Below are 19,122 nucleotides of genomic sequence, written 5' to 3'. Positions count from 1 at the left end.
CTGGGAAGTGCTTGAGTCTGTTTTCAAGAGTGACTGGTGTAAGTTCCGCTTAATTCTGTTCGCATGTGTTCCACTGCTGCAGACCAGCTGCTGTGTTCAAGGGTGTATATGGGGATGTCCTCAGTGCAGCACAAGCCAGGTTTTGGGCCTCATGAAATATTTTTTTTTTTTTTTTTTGTTCACCAACCAGATGAGAACAGCACTTTGTGGAATTCTTCCTTTAAATTACTTTTCTTTGAATAAAATGTGGTTAGATTTTACTATAAATACAACATGGTCCGAAGTTTCTAATTCATATTTTAAAACAAGATTTCTTTGCTTACCAGAGCTCTGCCTATCCTGTTTGCCAACAGGTCCAATAGTAACCTAGCCAAAACCTCTCATGGTGGATAAGGAGAAAGGGCATGGCTAAGGTAGAAGGGAAATAAGTTCATTTTTTAGGAGTTTGATAATTTAGCTGGAAAGGCATAATGGCTGTCAGTAACGATCCTTTACAGGGAAAGACAGAAGATGGCAGATAAGGGATGCAATCAAGTTGTATCACCAGATCTTCAAAGCAGTTGATTCCCTCCCTACCTTCATTGGCTGGCCCAGCAAAGAGTAAGAGCTGTTTATTTGGCAGGATAGGAAGAGACAACAGATGGAAGAAGTCTAAGGAAAAAGCTGATTCTCAGGAAGTTGGTATTCCAGCTACAAGTGTTAGAAGGATCCTTTTGAACAAACATTATGGCAAAAGTTACTACATTAATCCATGAATCATTTAGCTCTTACTCAAGCAGCATTTCCTGCATTTCCTGTTTTAATTTCCAAATAGCAGATTAAGAACATTCTCTTGTCTGGAACATGTTTGGTGGGGAGAAGGGGAAGGTTTTTGCTGAAGGAGGGCTGTAGATATAGGACAAAACATACTGCAGCTCAATATATGGTGTAATTAAGGTCCCCAAATCTCTTCAGGCCTTTTCCTAGAGCTCACTCACATAATTATTCAAGGTAACTGCAGGACTACTGTGTATTTCAGGTATGTGTAGCCACTACTATAATGAGCAGGCAGGTTTAAAAAAAAAATAAAAAAAATTGTCCTACCAAATTTGCCCAAGATGTCTATTTTGAAGAGGTCAGATTTTTTTCAGCATCCTAAGTAATGGGTCAGGTACGTCACAATAGTGCTACATAGTCATACAGGCAGGACGTCAGAATGATTATACGTATCATCTTTAATCACTCCAGTAGAGTTATACTATGTGAAGCAAAGACTAACCTGACATCAGCTTTACAGTAGCTGTGATCCATTCCTTGCCACGCAAAGCTACCTGTAGGAATATAGAAAGAAAGAAAGAAAACTGAAGGGAGAAAAACCATTTACAGTACCTGAGACTTAACACAGGCAGGTTTTGTTTGGTCATGTATTGTTTAATGTTTCAGAAAATGGTTGATCTCAATGAGGATTGCAAGTTGTAAACCACAGATGTTCTCTGAATAGCTGTTGCCTGTTTTGTTACAGATTTGTGGCTGGATACCAAAAGGCTGCCCAGAGTTACTTCCAGGGTGAATTTTGTAACATGGTAATGATAGAGTATTTCTACATAGCCTCCCAGCTGAAGGATCTCCAAGTGTTTTGCAAGTTACATCATTTAAGATGCTTCTTGTCCCCTCTCTAGATCCTTTTAATTATAAATTGATTGTTATTAGAACTGGAGCGGGGGGTGTTGCAGGGCAGGGGGAGGAAACGTCACTGTGTTTCAAATGTATTAACTGACACCTTTGTGGAAGTGAATATATTTGCATTCCCTCTCCACTTCTTACTAAGGATGGCAGATATTTAGCCCATCTGAGGTCTAGGCTATGTGCTCAAAACCAAACTCTTGCTACCTGAGCATCTGTGTCTGCTGACAGCACAGGGAAACCTGTGGAGCAGCTGTGTATACAAAAATGGCTACCCCAGTCACAAAATACTTGTTACCAAGCACTTTCTGAGAGTGCAAGTGTAAATTAACATGGTGTAAGTATCTGCAGTGCCCCCTCTGACCATGCGTCTCCTCCCCCAGGGCTTCTGTAGCTCTGCAAGCAGACACGGAATGAATTGGGGGTCTTCAGGGGGTCCTATTCCTTCTACACTGCCTACCTCCCATCCGTTGGCATTGAAAAGCAGTGGGGTGGAGTGGGGCCCCAGTTCAGACTGGGACTGCTTCTACCCCTGAGATATAAATAATGAGCCCGGCCAAAAGTATTACACACCCGCTAGTTGGTCTCAGCTGCCCGTGGAGGTTTGCTGCTACCAACTTGTATCCCAAATGGATAAACAAAGCTCCAACAGTGGTAGAAGCTCTCTCGGTTGATACAACGTCTGCCAAGTAATCTTTGAGATTGTGGTTCTCAGGCATGCTAAGGGCTGTGCTGCCCATTTCTATTTTTTTGGCTCTCTTTAACCCCTCCCTTCCATCCCAAACAAAAATAGCAGTTAAGATTTTTAATGGAGACTTCAGTTGAGACTGCTCCTGTTCCCATCTGGGCTGGTGGAAAGTTCCATGTGTTGCTGTGCAGATATTGCCACGTTTTCATTGACTCGAGTCCAGTAGAACTAAGAGGAAACATCTGTGGAGCAGGATAGCTCTCTGTTTGTCCCAGAAATTAATTGCTTCTGCTGGGAGTGTTGAGAAACTGAAAGCTGTGTACTAGAGATGAGGAATCTAGCAACTCCTGCTAGGCTTCTACTTGTGTTACCTAAAATACACCCAGCCACAATTTACCTTTCTTTTTTTTTTCCTTCCCCTGTGTATCCCAGCCTAAAGGTCTGTTTGACAGGGACAGTCCCTGTGAAGCGGGAGAGGGCAAGGCTGTAGATCGGTAGACCTGGCTGATTTGCTTCTCGTGTTCCTCCAGATCTGTATTTACGTTTAGGGTGATGCACAGTAGATTTACCTGGCCCAGGAATCCCATCAGCCAACGTTTTGCAACTGCGGAAACGGTTCAACATTGCAATTGTGTAGTTTGGGGAGGAGAAGGGGAGCTTGTTCTGCGCCGTGGGCGGGGGTTGAGGCAATGAGGAGCAGAGGGGCTATGCCACCCGCAGTTGGCCTTTATAAAAACTTGCTTCAGCACAGCCTGTTGTAAAGACAAGTTAGTGGGAGCCATAGCTCACTCTTTTTTTTTTTTTTTTTTTTTTTTTTTTTTTTTTTTTGAGGGACTCAGCACCTTGTTTTGATGTAGATATTATCTACATGGAGTTTCTGCATTTTCTCTGTGAATAGGAATTAACTGGGATTTACCACCACCTGCTAGGACTGCCTCCAACTTTTCTTTTAAACTCCAGCAGATGCCACTTCCCTCCTCAGCAGAGGGGTGTTCTCCAGCCCCACTGTGGTGCTGGTTTACTTTGCCTGTAATAAGCAGCCATGGAGCCCCAGAGCCGGGGGATGAAGTCAGCATGACTTGGTAAGACCTGAGAGGAGAGCACTCCAGTCCTTACCCCAGAGCCTTGTTCCCTTGTAGAACCACAGAAGGTTTAGAGTTGGAAGGGACCTTAAAGATCATCTAGTTCCAACCCCCCACTGCCATGGGTGGGGACACCTCCCGCTAGACCAGGTTGCTCAAAGCCCCATCCAGCCTGGCCTCCCAGTCATAGTGCTCGGCCACAGCAGGGCACTTTGGTACCCATCTCCCCGCAGGGAGACTGGGATGCCTCGTTTTTCCCTTGATTCAGCTGCATTTTGAGCTATCCGGTAAGAAAGACCTTTTTGCTGTTCCTGCAAAACAACGTTAGGATCTCAAACATGCTGCTGTTAATGGCTCCCTGGTGATGGTTTCAACCTCAATTTCATCGACTGGAACACTTTTTAATAAGGCTGTGGTTGTCTTACGGGCTCTATGAGCATCTCTGTTGCTATCCTGTTCTCAAGATTAGGGTAAGATCAGCAGCACAGCACCCCTGAGTTTTCAGGTCTACATTTGTAGATCAGATTTGATCTCCCTGATTGAGACTGAGAAGATCATAGTTGCTGCAGCCCCTTAGCTAATACATTGGTAGGGGAAAAAGGAAATTAAATCTCAGCCGCTTTCTGACGTACAACTCCTCCACCCAGCTGGCATGGCGGGGACGGCAGCTGAGCCAGTTGGATGTTGGAGGTGGTTGGAGCCACCAGCCACCTGCCTGCAGGCCCTCCCTCCCTGAGGAGCTCTTTCACCACGCATTCTCCTATGTTTTGGCAAACAGTAAGTTTGGGCATTTCTGGGGTTGGAAACCTATGGGTTGAAAAGTCACGATTTAAGCCCTACTTCTCTCCTTTTCCCCCAGAGAGAGGCCAACTTTAATCCGATGAGGCTTTTCAAGGGCATGGATTGCTTTCTTCCTGCTGTCTGATCACGCAGCCTTTTCTCTAAATTGAAAAAATGAAGACATTTCTAAGACTGATGTTGAAATCCTCTTACAATCCCTAATTCAGCATCCACAGCCATAGGAAAGCAAACCAGTCTTTCAAAGGTGAGAATGACATGCAACAAGATTATAAACTGGCAGAACTGCTCTCTGCCTGCCAGTCCTAAAATACTGACTTCAGTTTCAACGGTGACTTCACTTGAGCTGATGCCGAGATGGTTTCATGCAGCCTGCTCAGCGATCCTCCACAATTACGAATTTCCCCAGAGTTTTGGTGTTAGATGTAGACACTTGACTACAGTTTTCCTTTGGCTGGTTGGATTTAGGGACGTGGATGATGGGCAGAAAAGCAAAGCAGTGAAGACAGACAGATTTACCCCTAGCCCACAGGAGCTGCATGCCCCAAGCAGAAGGGAGGGTAAGTCCTTTGGTGCAGCTCCTTTTGGAAACAGGAGGATTTTGAGCAGCTGATAGCACTTCAACTCAAGTTCTCCACATTCGGGTCCGGTTTAAGACCTGAGGAACTCCTTTAGTACAGATCCTTCTGTCCTGTGACCCTTGGTGAATGTGGGGTAGGGATGTGAGCCGTGCTTGCCATGGGATGTGATGGGAAGGCTCCCTCCATAGGCTCCGAGCCAATTTCCTAATGTTGGTGCTGGGGATAACGTTTTGGCAAAGTGCTGACTCCTTGGTTTTCCCCATCATTGTCCTTATGAAAACCGCCCTTTCCTGAACTATTATCGCATTTCTTCTCCATCGGTCTCAAAAACAATGATCCATAGATTCGGCTCTTTCCATTCTAACCTGTTCTGATGTTTATGCTGGTGGGAATCAGGAGCGATGCCAGCACGGGTTCGGGCAGCGGCTAATTAATATCAGAGATTTTCTTCTGTTAGCCCCGCTTCCTCGCAGCATGTTTTTTACTGTCCACTGCTGTTTCTCTCTTACTCCTCTTCGAGGTTACTGCGGTGCTGCTGAGACACAGATCCTTCAGAGTGGATTCGATGAAGGCAGCAGAGGTAGGAGACCCTGCCTGCTGCCCCAGCCGTGGGTCAAGCCACCGAGCTGCACGGCCCCATGTGTAAAGACGCTTTTGGGTCTCCCCTTTGCGTTCCTGCTGTCAGCAGGGGACGTAGGAGCCTTCCCGGAGGACGGGGGCTGCAGGCAAAGAGCAAGAATCGTTTGGCGTTCTGGTGGCCTGCCTTTGAACCAGCTAACTTAGCCTCGAAAAGCCAGGGCTGGTAATTGCCTATCGTGATAATAACCGTGTGAATACTGTTATCTAGTCCACCCTTCCACTTTCCAGCCATTGTGCGGTGGCGCTGCCTCATTTCTTGGCTTGGCGATACCTGCTTATTTCCTAGGAGTCGAATCAAAATAGCCTCTGATCTCGCTGCCCATTTCCTTGCCTCGCTGGGCACAAAATCACAGGTCTGCATCGTTGCCAGGAGCATCCAGCTTCCTTTCATGGGCTTATTCCAGCCACTGTTTTGCTAACTGAAAGCCTTCCAAATTCAGCATCGCAGCCTACTTACTGGGTTTCCCAAAGCCACGTAAACTTTTCTGGCCACTTCCCTGCGGCCCTGGGACAGTTTTCGTAAGCCTACATTCTTCTGCCCTCTTTTTCATCTCAAACCAGTCTCCTTAGAGCTAACAGAAGCTACTGTCAGTCTGACCAGGACGCCGGGCTTGAAACCAGGGAGTAAAGTGCTTTATACTGGGAAGTAAAATCCATGATTGTACAGGTCTAAAAAAATCATGGACAAAAACCTGGTTTCTTGGCATGATTGTAGCCTTTCTCCTTCTTATTAACCCTTCAATGAATCAGCTGTTGCTCTCTTTCCCCTGGTGCCTGCTCCCGATGGGCTATATGTGCCAGATGAGCCTCCCAGCTGTTGCTCCTCAGCTCTGACATTTGCTGCTTCCCTTTTAGCCCTGAAGGGGAAGGGTTTGCATGGCCAAAACCTCGCCGCTGTCTTCCAGTTCTGTTAGTTCATCTAGTAAAAAGGATTACCTCTACCCACCTCCCACGCCTCCCTTACATAAGAAGCGTGAATCATCGGGATCTTAAAAGCATGATGTCTGCCCAAAAAAGACGGCTTACAAAGGACCATTGGTAGCCCCGTTATTTAACTGGAACAGCAGCAGGAGCCCAGGCAAGGAATGGGCTCCATACGGACAAGGGCCTTCCAGCTTAAAAGCCTAAAGGTGGCCCTTCCCTATAGCATCTCCATTCTGGACCTGTTGCAGCAACACTTCAGCTCGCTTCTGTCAGGTGGGCTCATGGGGGTTTATGAGCTTTTACAATATCAAGGATTTATTTTTTTTCAGCCTACATAGGGCAGAATAGGAGCAGAGCCCCCTGTGAATAGGTGTTACAGCCAGAGACAAATTTTTTTTTAAGTCTACTTTATTTCGGTTTTCTCTTTTTCAAGAAAAATGATGGTGGCAGCCAGCATAGGACATGCTGGACACTGTAGGACACCATAGGACATGCTGGCTGATGCTGGGAGAGGCCCCTTTGGTTGCAGCCATCTCCTTCAGGAGCTAATGGAAAGCTGCCTTGCCCTCCTCGTTTCAGCTGGGGAATCGGAGAAATGCAACACTCGGGCGAAACAGCCACCAAATGCAACACTCCCAGCCACCCAGAAACCTGTGGTTAGGAATCACTGTCAGACTTCACATCAGAGCCATCTGTTTCACACGCAGCAGCAAAGACAACAGTTTGTTTTTTTCCCCAGCGTGGCAGGACATGAATCAAAGCAAAGGCAGGCTAGGAAATCTGGGGCCAAGGAAAACTGGGAGGTGCCGAGTTACCAAAAGTACTCTGGATAGGTCAATGCTCCTCAAATGTCAAGAGAAGGGAATGTGTATGTGTATGTAGGTGTTTGGCATCTCTTGTGCTCCATCCCATTTTGGGATAGCCCAGGCAGGAGAACAGTAAATCCCTAAAATACATATTCTCTGGCTTAAATTAGAGTGGGATTGAGTGTGTGTGGTGAAGAAGAGTGAAAATGAAACCTGTTCCTCCTTGGCTTCAAAGGCTTGGACTACAAGGGAGCTCTGTTCAGGTAGGATATAAAGGGCAGGGTTTTCCTTATTCAGCAGAAGCGGGAAGCAGGGTAACACAGTTGTGGCCAAACTAAATCAACAGCAGCTCTTTTTCCAGACCCACCCCTGTTTATCTCAGACCTTTTTATGCTCCTGCGACTCCAGCGGTTCACATTGTGCCGGGTGGCATCTTGCCTTAATTTTTCAGAAAAGATTTAAGCTTGGTAGCCAAATCTAAGGTTAAAGCCCAGAGCACTTTGTTCTACAAAATGCCTGCCCGTCCTCTCCTCTACACAAATTTCCTCTGCTTGTTGAAAGGTTCTTGTTCCTTCTGCAGGAGAGACTCACCTGCTTGTGGTGAACAGCCGTGGCACCCGAAAAATGAGGCAGTGGTCTTGGTTTAGGCAGCAGCACTGCTCTTAAAGGAGCTGGGCTGTGCTGAAGTCAGACTGGGATCCTGCGAGGGGGGCCCAGCAAAAACAGCTTTCTATGGGATGTGTTCCCCCCTGTCCCAAGTCCAGCTCATCCCGGTCATCCTTTACAGCTCTGGGGTATTCTAAATACGTGAACGTCCTCCAAACTGTGTGAAGACCCAAATTTCAAAGTATTTTTCAGTCACCTAACCCCTTGGGTGGCCTTGGGGAAGACCCCACCCCCCACCCCCCAAGTACTCAGCCTGACGGGTGGGTGTGAAGCATCAACGCGTGCTTTGACAGACCTGGCCATGAGATACTTTGGATTATTGACCCTGGTGCGTACCAGGTTTCTTAGGTGCAAAGAGCAGCTGTGGATTTTGACTCTCAAAGGTGCCAGAGGAGGAAGGGAAGTGGTCCAGCGCCAGGTAGGTGCAGGGCAGCTTTCCTCTTAGCAGGGCATCTGCATTAGCAGGTCAAACATCTCCCAGCCTTCTTTGTCCCTGCTTTTGCCCAGGCCTGCTGAAATGTGGCCCTCTTTCAGATGGCTTCCAGGACACACACACGGCTGTAGAGGCTGGGGCCGAGACTTCTTTCCCACTGTCTTGTGGGGTGAGGCAGAGCCAAAATACCTCCAGCTCCCAGCCAGGGCAGTGGAAGCAGTTGAAGAGCAACACAATTGAGCAGCCCTCTGGTTTGGTTGAAACCTCCAGAGACATTGTTTAGCTTCCTGTCCTACAGAAACAAAAGTGCGTTTGGAAAAATGAAAGCATATCAAGCCACCACATGGTCTGGCGGTGGGGGATGCATTTGCCACAAAAGGACTCTCGCTCCCCTGGATGGTGCCACCCAGGTGCCTCCAAAGTCTCAGTGCCGTGCTGCTGCCAGGCAGTCCCAACAGCCCTGACCACTTATGTCCTTGCAAAATTGTCCTAGGGATAGGGGACAGTATGGCCAACACAGCTTTGTCCTCACCCCCAAGGATGGGACTCGTCATGGTGAGAGTGATTTATGCTGAAGCTATCCCAGAACTGGGGATTTGAGCCCAGGGCTGGGAGCCACCCTCTGTCCCCAGCCACCACTGCAAGGAAAAGCAGCCCAAAGCCTTATCCTGCAACCTAAACATGGCAGCTGGGCGAGAGCAAAGGCACAGCCATGTCCACAGGACTGCTTGTGCCCAGCAACCCCCTTTTGGAAGGGGGGCCCCAAAAATAGAGGTCTAAACCTATTGCATTGGAAGCTGCCCTCAGCCTGTGGCTGTCCAAGAGCAAATGAGAAATTGCCACCGGGGATAAAACATGTGGCTCTCATGGGACGGCCACGTCTTAGCTCTGCCCATCACCTGGGCAGGGGAACGGGCGTCCCCGCTGCCAGGGTCACCCTCCAGAGGGGACCCCATGCAGAGCTGGGAAGAGATGGGCAGGAGGCGCCAGTCTCATCTGCCCTGGAGAGGCAATGGTGGCAGGACGACCTTGCCGAGGCCTCGGTGGAGCTGTGTTTTTTGAGGTGTAAGAGCTCCACTTTGAGCAAGGACTGCTCTAGAAATGGCTGCACTTGTTCCGGGGGATTGCAGCAGCCCTTTGCAGTGGGGATAAACCAGGGATCTCCATGCGGGGCCTTGCACCACGCCATGGTGGGGTCTGGAGTGTTCAGGGTCCACCACACGCTCCCTCCACAGTTGCCCGGGCTTGCAGCATCTCTCCTGGGCAGCCTCGCAGAGGGGCCCCCCTGGGCAGGCTGGACCCCCTCTCGGCTCCCTCGGTCACCCCGACTCTGTTTCACACCTCACATCGTCGTCGCTGACGCGTGACATCAAACCCGTGGCATTTTGCTAAAATCCATAGGAAATCATTCCACAGCCTTTCCTCATGTTTAGCTTAGCAGACTTTCAGTAGATTCATTCCCTCCTTTTTTCTTTTCTTTTCTTTTCTTTTCTTTTTTCTTTCTTTTTTTTTTTTTTTTTTTTTTTTTTTAAACAAAAACAAGCAGCCTGCTAAGAAATGCAAACCCGCTGGGATGTGTTTCAGCCTTGGCCGGAGCTGCCTGAGCCCCCCCCCGGGGACGGGAGGCTGCCTCTGGCCGGGGCTCAGCGGGAGGCTTTCTGGGCCAGCCATTTCTGATCCAAGCCGGCGTTAAGTTCTGTCTGGAAGGCAGAGCGAAGCCGTTCCACCTCCGCTCGGCGCCGGACGGCAGCAGCATGGCGCTCCGGGGAGCCTGCCTGCTCCTCTGCCTCCTCTCCCTCACCCAGGTCTCCGGCCAGCAAAACGGCAAAGTCCGGCCAAAACCGGCAGCTTCCAAGAAAGGTAAGGAGCCGCGGCACCTTCCTGGCGAGGAAACCTTGGAGGGGCTTGAGGGGGATGCAATTAGCCCGGTCATTTAGGCATTTAACAGTACTTTAATGAAACTTTTTAAAAAGCATCTAAAAAGCTTTGTCTTCCCTTTATGTCACCCCAATAAAGTGTCTTCCCCCCGCCCCCCCCCCAGCCAGCCTCGCTCCGTGGGAATGATTGTGTAGCCCTTCTGTAAAATAGTGAGGAAATTGAAATGCTTTTGACAGGTTACTACCTTGAATAAGTTTGATGGGACAGCTTGCTCTGACTTTCAGAGGGTAATGTGGTTTTTTTACGTTACCTCTAAGGTTCGCCCCAAACCTTTCCTCTACTAAAAAATCTCCCTTTCTGTGACCCCCATACCCCCTGCTCATTCATTTTTTCAGAAGCGAGTAAGTGGCGGATGACAGACTGCTGTTGTAGATTTGGCGACAAGAGCAGGCAGGTAACGGGAGCAATATAAAAGCTATTAAATATCAACACAGACCTTCATTATGAAACGCGTGCCCCAGGTGTACGTCAAGCCATTCACAAGCTCTGACTACTCAGGCTGACCAGAGAGCAATACACACGAAAAGGTGCTTGAGGTCTTTTTGCCTTAGTGGTTTGGGGTTAGGTTTTTTTTTTTTGCTTTTCTTCTCCTTTTTTTGCTACTGTCCCATCCTCCCCCCCCCCGTGTCTCTGACACAATGCACATCAATTAGAGGAGAAGGCAGGTAATGAGGCGGCTTGTGTAGGAGCCTGGCGGCGTGTGAACCTGCCTCACGTGTCCGGCCACGGTCGCGTGGGCTTGGACCACTGCTGGCGGGCGCTCGGACGCTTGGAACCAAGCAGGGAGCGAGGAAGAAGCATCCCAGGAATTCACTTGGCCGGGCTGCTCTCGGTGGCTATTTTTATCAGATCCCATCCTTGAGAAATTTTTTTCCCCCATTAGATCTTTCTATGAAATCACTGTATTATCTGCTTATTCCACATGTCTGGTCCATGGCTGAGCAAAAATACCCCTTGGGGCTGGTATAGGGTACATACGTGCATTGCACTTACTGGGTGTACCAGGATGAGTTTCTTGGAGAAATTTTATTTTTCTTTCCGTGTCGCCGGAACCGCTGTTTGTAACCCATTGGTGACAAACAGGTGGGAGAAAAATCACCTCTTTGACAGGAAAGTTGGGCTCTGAGATTTTTCGGGGGGGAGGGGGGGAGTTCAACTTTTTTTTTCCTGAAAATCAAGCTATCTGAAACAGCCGGTGGCAGGTTTTTTTCTGAGAGCTTCAGGGGTTTCTATTCAAAGGAGAGGTCAAGTTTTCTGGGGGGAAAAGAAAAAAAAAAAACAACACCCAAACTTGGCATTTTTTTGGCTGCCTGCATCCAGCCCCGCGGCAGGTCAGCTGCCCTGCTTTTAATGGAAACTTCCAGCATTTCTTGGTTTAACATTTTTATGATTTTTATCAGTGCCAGGGGGTGGTGAAAAAGGGAGGAAAGCACTGAAAAAACCCTTGTGAGGCTCCTCTTCGCCCCCAGCCCCTCGCCCTGTCCATGCCTGCCTGCCCATCCGCCACAGGGGCTGGGGCTCAGCCGCTCCTGTCCTCAGCAGGATGGTCCCATCCCATCCCCATCCCAGGCCCCCAGTGCCCCCATCCCGGCTCACCCCCTGCCCTTCACTGGGGAGGGTTGGGCAGGGTGAAGCCGCTGGAGGGTTGGGGTATTTGGCTGGATTTATTTTTTTTTTAATCTCCAGAGCCAAACCACGAATGTTAGAAAAGAAAATGATGATTGGAGCCAAGCTTTTTCTCTTTTTTACCCTTTTATTTGTTTTTTTTTCTTTTGTTTTGCTTTTTCTTCTTTTTTTTTTGTAATTATTGCTTACATTTGGATCTGCTTCAGAACAAAAATGGTGCTGTTTCAACATGAAGAAGCCAAACCATAGCATTTAGAAAACGCTGAGCTAGCACATGCACTTCGCCTGCTGTTGGGTTTTTCCCCTCCCTCAAATTGCTCCCCAGTGATTTTCCCAGATAGAATCATGGAATGGTTCGGGTTGGAAGGGACCTTAAAGATCATGTAGTTCCAACCCCCCTGCCCTGGGCAGGGACACCACCAGATGCAGTGGTTCAGCAAACTCTCTCCAAACCCCCATGTCTTGGGGTGGGGGGCAGATGGGATTTGCCCTGCTCAGGCAGCCACGGGGGTCTCACCCAGCAGGGTGCCCAGGGGAGGTGGGAGCCACGGTGGGCAATGGCACCCCTGCCCCGGGGACTCTAGGCTGGGGACCTGCCAGCCCTGGGGGGGCTGCCCTTGGTCACAGCGTGGCGGGGTGCTGGGGGCACGGGAGGGAGCATCTTTGCATAGCTCTCAAGTGTATTTTTAAGGTAATTGAAGCCAGCAACCAGAATCCGGATGCTTAAATCAGCGGGCAGGGGCTGACGTGGGCACCAAAATTCCCGTGTAATCTTGGAATCTGGGTGCTTTTCCCAGAAAGTGCCTGTGAACGTTTACATTGATGCATTGAAAATGTCTTTTTCCTGCTAAGTTGTTAGAAGTTGTCCTTTTTTAATCCTGTTTAAAGGAAACTTTGTAAAACACAGAAATTTTAATAGAATAAGCAAATGTGACTAAATCATCCACAAAAGCCTTGTCTGATGTCTTAAAAAAAAGAAAAAAAAAAAAAAAGAAAGTGTAATGTTACACAAATCTGAATATTACCTGCCTGGAACTGCTGTAGCTGAATCCCCATCAATGTGTACTAGTTTCAAAGTGCAGTTCCGTCTACTTGTTGCAAGCATTATTTTTTAACAGGTTGCCCAGAGAGGTGGTGGAGGCCCCATCCCTGGAGGCATTCAAGGCCAGGCTCGATGAGGCTCTGAGCAACCTGATCTAGTTAAAGATGTCCCTGCTTACTGCAGGGGGGTTGGACTAGATGACCTTTAAGGGTCCCTTCCCACCCAACACATTCTATGATTCTATGTAAACCCATTGCGCGTGTGTTTGGTCCCTTCCTCTGATCCAGGGACGGGCTGCAATATGGGACCCGACATTTCCAGCTGGGACATTCAGGGAAATAAATACCTGGTGTCAGAAGAAACACCAATGGCCAGGGAGGTTTGGTGACAGACGTTGCCAACCAGAGCGATGCTCGCCCTGCCGGGGGACAGAAACCTGTTCAGATAGGAATAAACCGGATGGTGCCTCCCCAGGCAAAGCTAAGCAACCCAGATATAGATCCAAATTTCATAGAGGGATAGTTAATTAATCGAAATGAAGTGCAGAGGAACTAGCCTTGATCACAGGCTTCTGGAGGTGAGTCTTGAGGAAATAACAGCACAGAGACAAAAACCTCTGGCAAGAGAACAGAAAACTGGATGTTTGTTGATGTACTTGCGGTACCTGCTTTGTAACTGAAGTGCAACTTAACCACTCCCGGTTCTCCCTCTGACGTCCTGGTGAACGTGCTGCTGCAGGAACATCTTGTGGCCCAGGGCTTGGAAAATAGGCGGTGAAAAGGGACAGGATGCGTAGGTGGTCATCAAGGAGACGTGTCCACCTTGGGTGACGGGGACCCTCTAGACGGGAACCCACCAGCAAACCCAGTTAGAACAAGGTAAGGTGCTGCCCCAGCAAGACGCATTGGCAGTGTCCTGCCACGGCCCTTGGATGTTACTTAAACCTAAGGGACATTTGTTCTGCTGCAAGAGAGGCTTGCAGGAAAAAAAAAGAAGGCAATAATTAGATGTTTTCCACAAAGTGTTTTCATCAAAGGCACCAAAATAGTAACTAGTGCCTCAGTATTAAGTGAACCCATTAAAGTTAATTGAGCAATTAGTTAAGCAGCTTAATGCCCTCCTCCTGATGTGTCTGGCTTTTCATATTCATGGCACCATGTAATCTTTGGGCTGGTGGTTTTGGTCCGTATCCAAGCAGCTCCTCCACTCACCTGGCTTGGTGCCTCGGCTTCCCCACCTCCTTGGCCCTCGAGGAAGCCCATCCTACTGTGTTCATGGACAAACTGCCCCCTTTCCTTTCACCCCATGAGGACTACCAGATGCTTATGCCAGGCGAGGTAGAGCAATAGGAGCAGCAGAGATAGCGTAATGAATGCAAACACTTCAACATCCAATCTCCCACCACATCCAAGACACAGCAGTCCTTTTGCTCCTAGACGGGAGAAATCCAAGCACTAATTAATAGTTGGTTGGAGCTGTTGCAGAAGTGACATACCTAGCAGGATGTAGGCTTTAGTAGGAGGCTGCAACCTACTCCCTGGCCAAGGAGGTGTCTTCTCATGGCAGCAGAGCAGCTCTGGACAGTTTTTGGGTACCTGCACTGGGGGTGCTGATGGCAGAGGCAGCTGTGATGATCTCAGGGATGGTGTGGTTGGTGGGCTGACGGATGGGGTGGCTGGTGATGCAAGAGCAGATCTATTGGAGGTACTGCAGCCCTTCCAGCTGAGCATCATCCTGCCGAGCAAAGCCCTTTCCTGCCAATGCACCCATGAGAGCAGACTAACGTGCCACAGCAAGGGGTGCATACAGAGAAAATCATGCGTTAGGGTTTTTAAGGAAAGCCAGGAGGGTGCGCTGTGAATAGAGAGAGAGGGGGCACATTTTTGAGTTTAAAAAAAAAACAACAAAAACCCAATAAATTCTATTCAGCAGTAGCTTTAAGTTTCCTACAAAACACTCGTATGTGGCAGAACTCCTGCTCAGGAAGGGCAGAAGCATTGCATTTTTGGGAACTTGACCTCAGTGCAGCACCACCCCAAGTGAGTTCCCTACATAGGGGCTCCAGAGACAAGCCTGCACCTTGCGATGCTCATGTCTGCGACTCCCACCCCATCACTGCAGCAGCAGCCCAAGAGCAGACTGCCACCCCACGAAGCCCCACAGGGTGCAAAACCCTGAAACCCAAACTGGGAATACTGGGTTGCTGGTGGGACCAGGCTAGCGAGCATACGCTCGCTCTGACGGATGTGCGAGGGGGCAGGTGTTGACTTTGCAGATCCCTTCTGAGCGTCTTTCTCCGAGGGCAGAGAAGCAGGGAGTTTTGATGATAGGAATGACTTCGGCTGCTTCCCTGGGGGATGCAGTTGATGTTTATGCTCCTCCCTTGGTTTCCCCAACAGATGGTGTGAACCTCAAAATGATCGAAGACCTGAAGGCCATGATTGACAACATCTCGCAGGAGGTTGCTCTACTGAAGGAAAAGCAAGCACTCCAGACAGGTAAAGGACTTGCTAAAGAAGGCATGGCTTGTGCTTAGAGAGAGGAGCTGCTTATAAAGCAGCTACAATTGCTCCACACCCTTTAACAAGAGATGCCCAAGCGCCCTGCGACAAGGCGTCCATCACAGGGAGAGAGGTTGGGGGGCTCAAAGCAAAGCGTGGGCTTACTGCAATTCCTCCAGGCAGATGAAGCTCCTCAAGCGGTTAATGACATGAGTTGTGCAGCATATGCCCCGCCCCCCGGCCTTTATGTGCTAAAGCTTGCCGTTTGTAAAGCTGTGGATAATTCTATGACACTAACCCAGATGTTCATTTTCCTTTATGAATCAGAGGGATGGGTAGTGGATTAGTCTCTACTTCAGTCAAATGTAGCTTACTCCTTTGTCTGAACCCCAGTGACATGGTGACCTGGTCTCTTATACATACCACGGTATTGCCCAGGGAACCTCATGGAGGTCAGTCCCACCATGCTTCATTGAACACGTACAGAGGGCAGTCCTAAAATGTCCATCTTCCATCCGCGCTGCACGGCTGTTCTGTGCAAACTCCACTGACATCAATAGGGAAGTGATTTGCAGAACATGAAACAGAAATGAGCTGAAAATGCAAGTTAAGGAGAATTTTCTACTTTAAAGAAAAGGAACACAAGCAAAATCAAGGCTTTAGTTCCAAGCTCACATTCATTGGTTTGGGTATTAATGCGTGGCTCTGATTAGTTATTGTTTGGCTACAGTACCCTGCACTCTTAGGGTTTAGAGCTTAAAAAAAAATAAAATAAATTGCTAGTGTTAACAATAAAATCAGAGGCAACTAGAAATTTCCTCTGAAGACCCCAAGCTATGCAAGCACAACACTTCTGATCAAAGCCTATTAAAAAGGACGCTTTTATCATGCTTGCATAATTAAGATGATTGAACTGAAATTGCAGACTTTTTTCCAAAACACTCCAACGCCCGGCAGCGCCCATCACAAACCTTCCCTCCGACAAACTCGTCAGAGAAAGCGTAGCAGCAGCTGGGGAAGAGCGAGGCCAGGGGAAGGGGCGGGAGGACCACGCTGTGCCTCTGCTCCGGCAGTGGCGGAGATCAGGAAGGTTACGGGGTCACCTCAAAGTCCATTTTTCCTGACGGTTTCTGGACAGGGAGGTCACTTTCCCGCAGCCATCCCCTGCGTAGGAGGGAAAGGGCCCCTGGGACTCCCGTGCTGCCAAGAGTCCCTGCACAGCCTAAGAAATAAATCTTGTAATTTGGCCACTGCGTTTGCTGCTGCTGCCTCTTCCTGGGCGCTGTTTGTAAACCCAATTCCCTTTCTTTTTGTTCTGTTCGTGTGGCCACCTCTCAGTTTGCCTGAAAGGCACCAAAATTCACCTAAAATGCTTTCTCGCGTTTTCGGAGAGGAAGACGTACCACGAGGCCAGCGAAAACTGCATCTCGCAGGGCGGCACGCTCAGCACCCCCCAGGGCGGGGAGGAGAACGATGCCCTCTACGACTACATGCGCAAGAGCATCGGCTCCGAGGCGGAGATATGGCTGGGCCTCAACGACATGGCGGCGGAGGGCAAGTGGGTCGACATGACGGGCGGCCCCGTCCGCTACAAGAACTGGGAGACTGAAATCACTACCCAGCCCGACGGCGGCAAGCTGGAAAACTGCGCAGCCTTGTCGGGGGCCGCCGTCGGCAAGTGGTTCGACAAGAAGTGCAAAGACCAGCTGCCCTACGTCTGCCAGTTCATGATCGTGTAGCGGCGGCGGTGGGGGTCCCCCCCCCCTCCGCCCGCAGCCCGGGTCTTCCCCCTTTGGCAGCAGGATTATAAAGCTATAGGTATGTGTATGTGCACATGTACGTACGCATGCACGCGCGCACACGTTCAAGTAGCGTCACTCTTCGCAAAGAAAGTCGTCACGGCTCGGTATCGGATTAGAGAGCGTTAGAGCATTTCGTTTGGCCACATCCAGCCCCATTAGCAGCTGCATTGTTCCTACCAAGGCACGATTCATAGATATATTTTTTTACACAGGGAATTTATTAGGACGGCTCAGTTGTTTTGGCAAAGAACCAGTGCAGCAGTCCAGCCTGGCAAACAGCCACCTCGGTTGCCCGGGGCTGTCGCTCTGCAACGTCCTTTCCCATCTTGCTGAGTTTTGTTGGGACACCAGCATAGCTAGTTCCCACTTTCTTCTCCTGTTTCTCTTCCCAGTAAGCCCTGATAGTGAGGGACACGGGACTGAGCTTCTCGTGCCTCACAGCTCCCCCGTTCAGGCTCCTGGGGATCGAGGTCCTGCCTCGACGAGCAGAGGCAGTTGCTCCTGCTTTGCATTGAGAGACACAGTTGGGCTTATTGGCTGAGGACCTGCTGCTCAATGGGTTGTCCAGCTCATCCAACCATGTGCATGAATGAACTAGGAAGTTACAGGCATGGGTTGACGTACTGGGAAGGAGGGAGCCCTTTCCAGAAGCATGCCCTGTTTTGTTGGTCCTTTTCTCATCAATCAGAAGCCAGTTTCAATGATTTCAGCGGGTCTAGCTCTCCCACTGCCAGATCTTTTTTTTTTTTTTTTTTTTTTTTTTTTTTTAAAATATCCCATCAGAAGCTTTATTTATGCTCCAGCATTATGGGGGAAGCAGTGATGACTTACAGCATAGTCAGTCAAATGTACTTTTGGAAACAGAAGATGAAAGTATTAGGTAAATAATAGAAATGTAATGCTATTAGGGATAAAAGACAAGCCCATTTAAAACAAACCCCAAGACGACTCACTTTAGCAGCTTTAGAAATCATACAACCTGTTTAAGTGATGGAAACACAGCTGAAACCCTTTTTGGTCCAGGCACAGTCCTCAGCAAACATAAATCTGCTGAGCACTGTTTGCGCCAATGAAGTCATGCCCAGACGAAGGGCTGGCCTCAGTATTTTATTTTTTTTTGCTGAGAAAAGGGTTGAAGAAAAAAGTGAAACTGAAATAAACAGCAATGATGGGAAAGAGGTACAGGCCACCCCGACAGCTTAACAAAGCCTTGCTGGCTGTTGGCTGAAAGGTCTCAGTGGTTCTTTGCAGTTCGGAGCTTGGTAGTAACCCCTCCAGTTTGGGTCACGTCCCCTGCGCTGCCAGGTTGCCTGTCTCAAGACACGATGCTCTTGGGGAACCCACGGGAGAGGTGTTTCAGTTTGCTGCTTTGTTTAAAAACAGCACAATGGTGGGTCTTACAAGACATTGAGAGGGAAAGCCGAGCTGGAGGGATTGAAACACACACATGCAAATGCAGAGTGCACACTTCCAAAGCTGTCACTGTTCCCAAACGCTCCGCTGTTCAAATGACTATGAAATAAATATATAGCTTGCTGAAGGAATGGAGTTGTGTCAATGTGCCTGGAATGCTTTCTTCTCCTTGCATTTCTCTTCTGAGCACCTCCAGCAACCTGTCAGAGGGTCAGAGATATCAAAAGCAGAGAGGAAAAAGCAGAAAGCAAGAGCCTCCCACACTGGGATACGGTTTATAGGATTTCCACCCCCACCTTTTATCATCCCAGTCACATGCCACATGCAGGATACAGGCAGGGAATCCTTTTATAGACAAATAAGATTTCCTTTCTCCCTTCCTCTTGCTGTTGGGAAATGTCACTCCAAAATCTGAGCCAACCCCAAAGAAAGGTCTTTCTCTCACCCCCCTTTGGTAGCAGTAGCGGTGCTGGGAGAAGCGGACCTCAGGTCCCAGCATGGAGCCAGCACTTCCCAGGCTG

The 19,122-nt window shown here is 48.9% G+C and overlaps 1 protein-coding gene and 1 long non-coding RNA gene across 2 annotated transcripts; both read left to right on the top strand.

Annotated features, from left to right (window-relative positions):
* The first annotated feature begins 3,156 nt into the window (after positions 1-3,156).
* LOC134511447 (uncharacterized) lies at positions 3,157-8,063 on the top strand. Its single transcript, XR_010069882.1, has 3 exons — positions 3,157-3,432; positions 4,080-4,209; positions 4,292-8,063. It is a non-coding gene; the product is annotated as an uncharacterized LOC134511447 (long non-coding RNA).
* Positions 8,064-9,855: 1,792 nt separating this feature from the next.
* CLEC3B (C-type lectin domain family 3 member B) lies at positions 9,856-17,952 on the top strand. The gene is made up of 3 exons (XM_063325361.1): positions 9,856-10,139; positions 15,285-15,383; positions 16,725-17,952. Exons 1-3 carry the CDS (start codon positions 10,034-10,036, stop codon positions 17,123-17,125), a joined length of 606 nt encoding a protein of 201 aa, XP_063181431.1. The 5' UTR covers positions 9,856-10,033; the 3' UTR covers positions 17,126-17,952.
* Positions 17,953-19,122: the final 1,170 nt, after the last annotated feature.

The sequence above is a fragment of the Chroicocephalus ridibundus genome, chromosome 2 (assembly GCF_963924245.1).
Source record: "Chroicocephalus ridibundus chromosome 2, bChrRid1.1, whole genome shotgun sequence".
Lineage (NCBI taxonomy): Eukaryota > Metazoa > Chordata > Aves > Charadriiformes > Laridae > Chroicocephalus > Chroicocephalus ridibundus.
The sequence above is the reverse complement of the archived record's forward strand: the minus strand, read 5'-3'. Positions and strand labels throughout refer to the sequence as shown.

Coding starts and splice junctions, on each gene's coding strand:
- CLEC3B (XM_063325361.1), top strand. CDS start 10,034: ATGGCGCTCCGGGGAGCCTGCCTGCTCCTCTGCCTCCTCTCCCTCACC. Junction 10,140..15,284: donor ACCGGCAGCTTCCAAGAAAG/GTAAGGAGCCGC, acceptor TTTCCCCAACAG/ATGGTGTGAACCTCAAAATG. Junction 15,384..16,724: donor AAAGCAAGCACTCCAGACAG/GTAAAGGACTTG, acceptor GCCACCTCTCAG/TTTGCCTGAAAGGCACCAAA.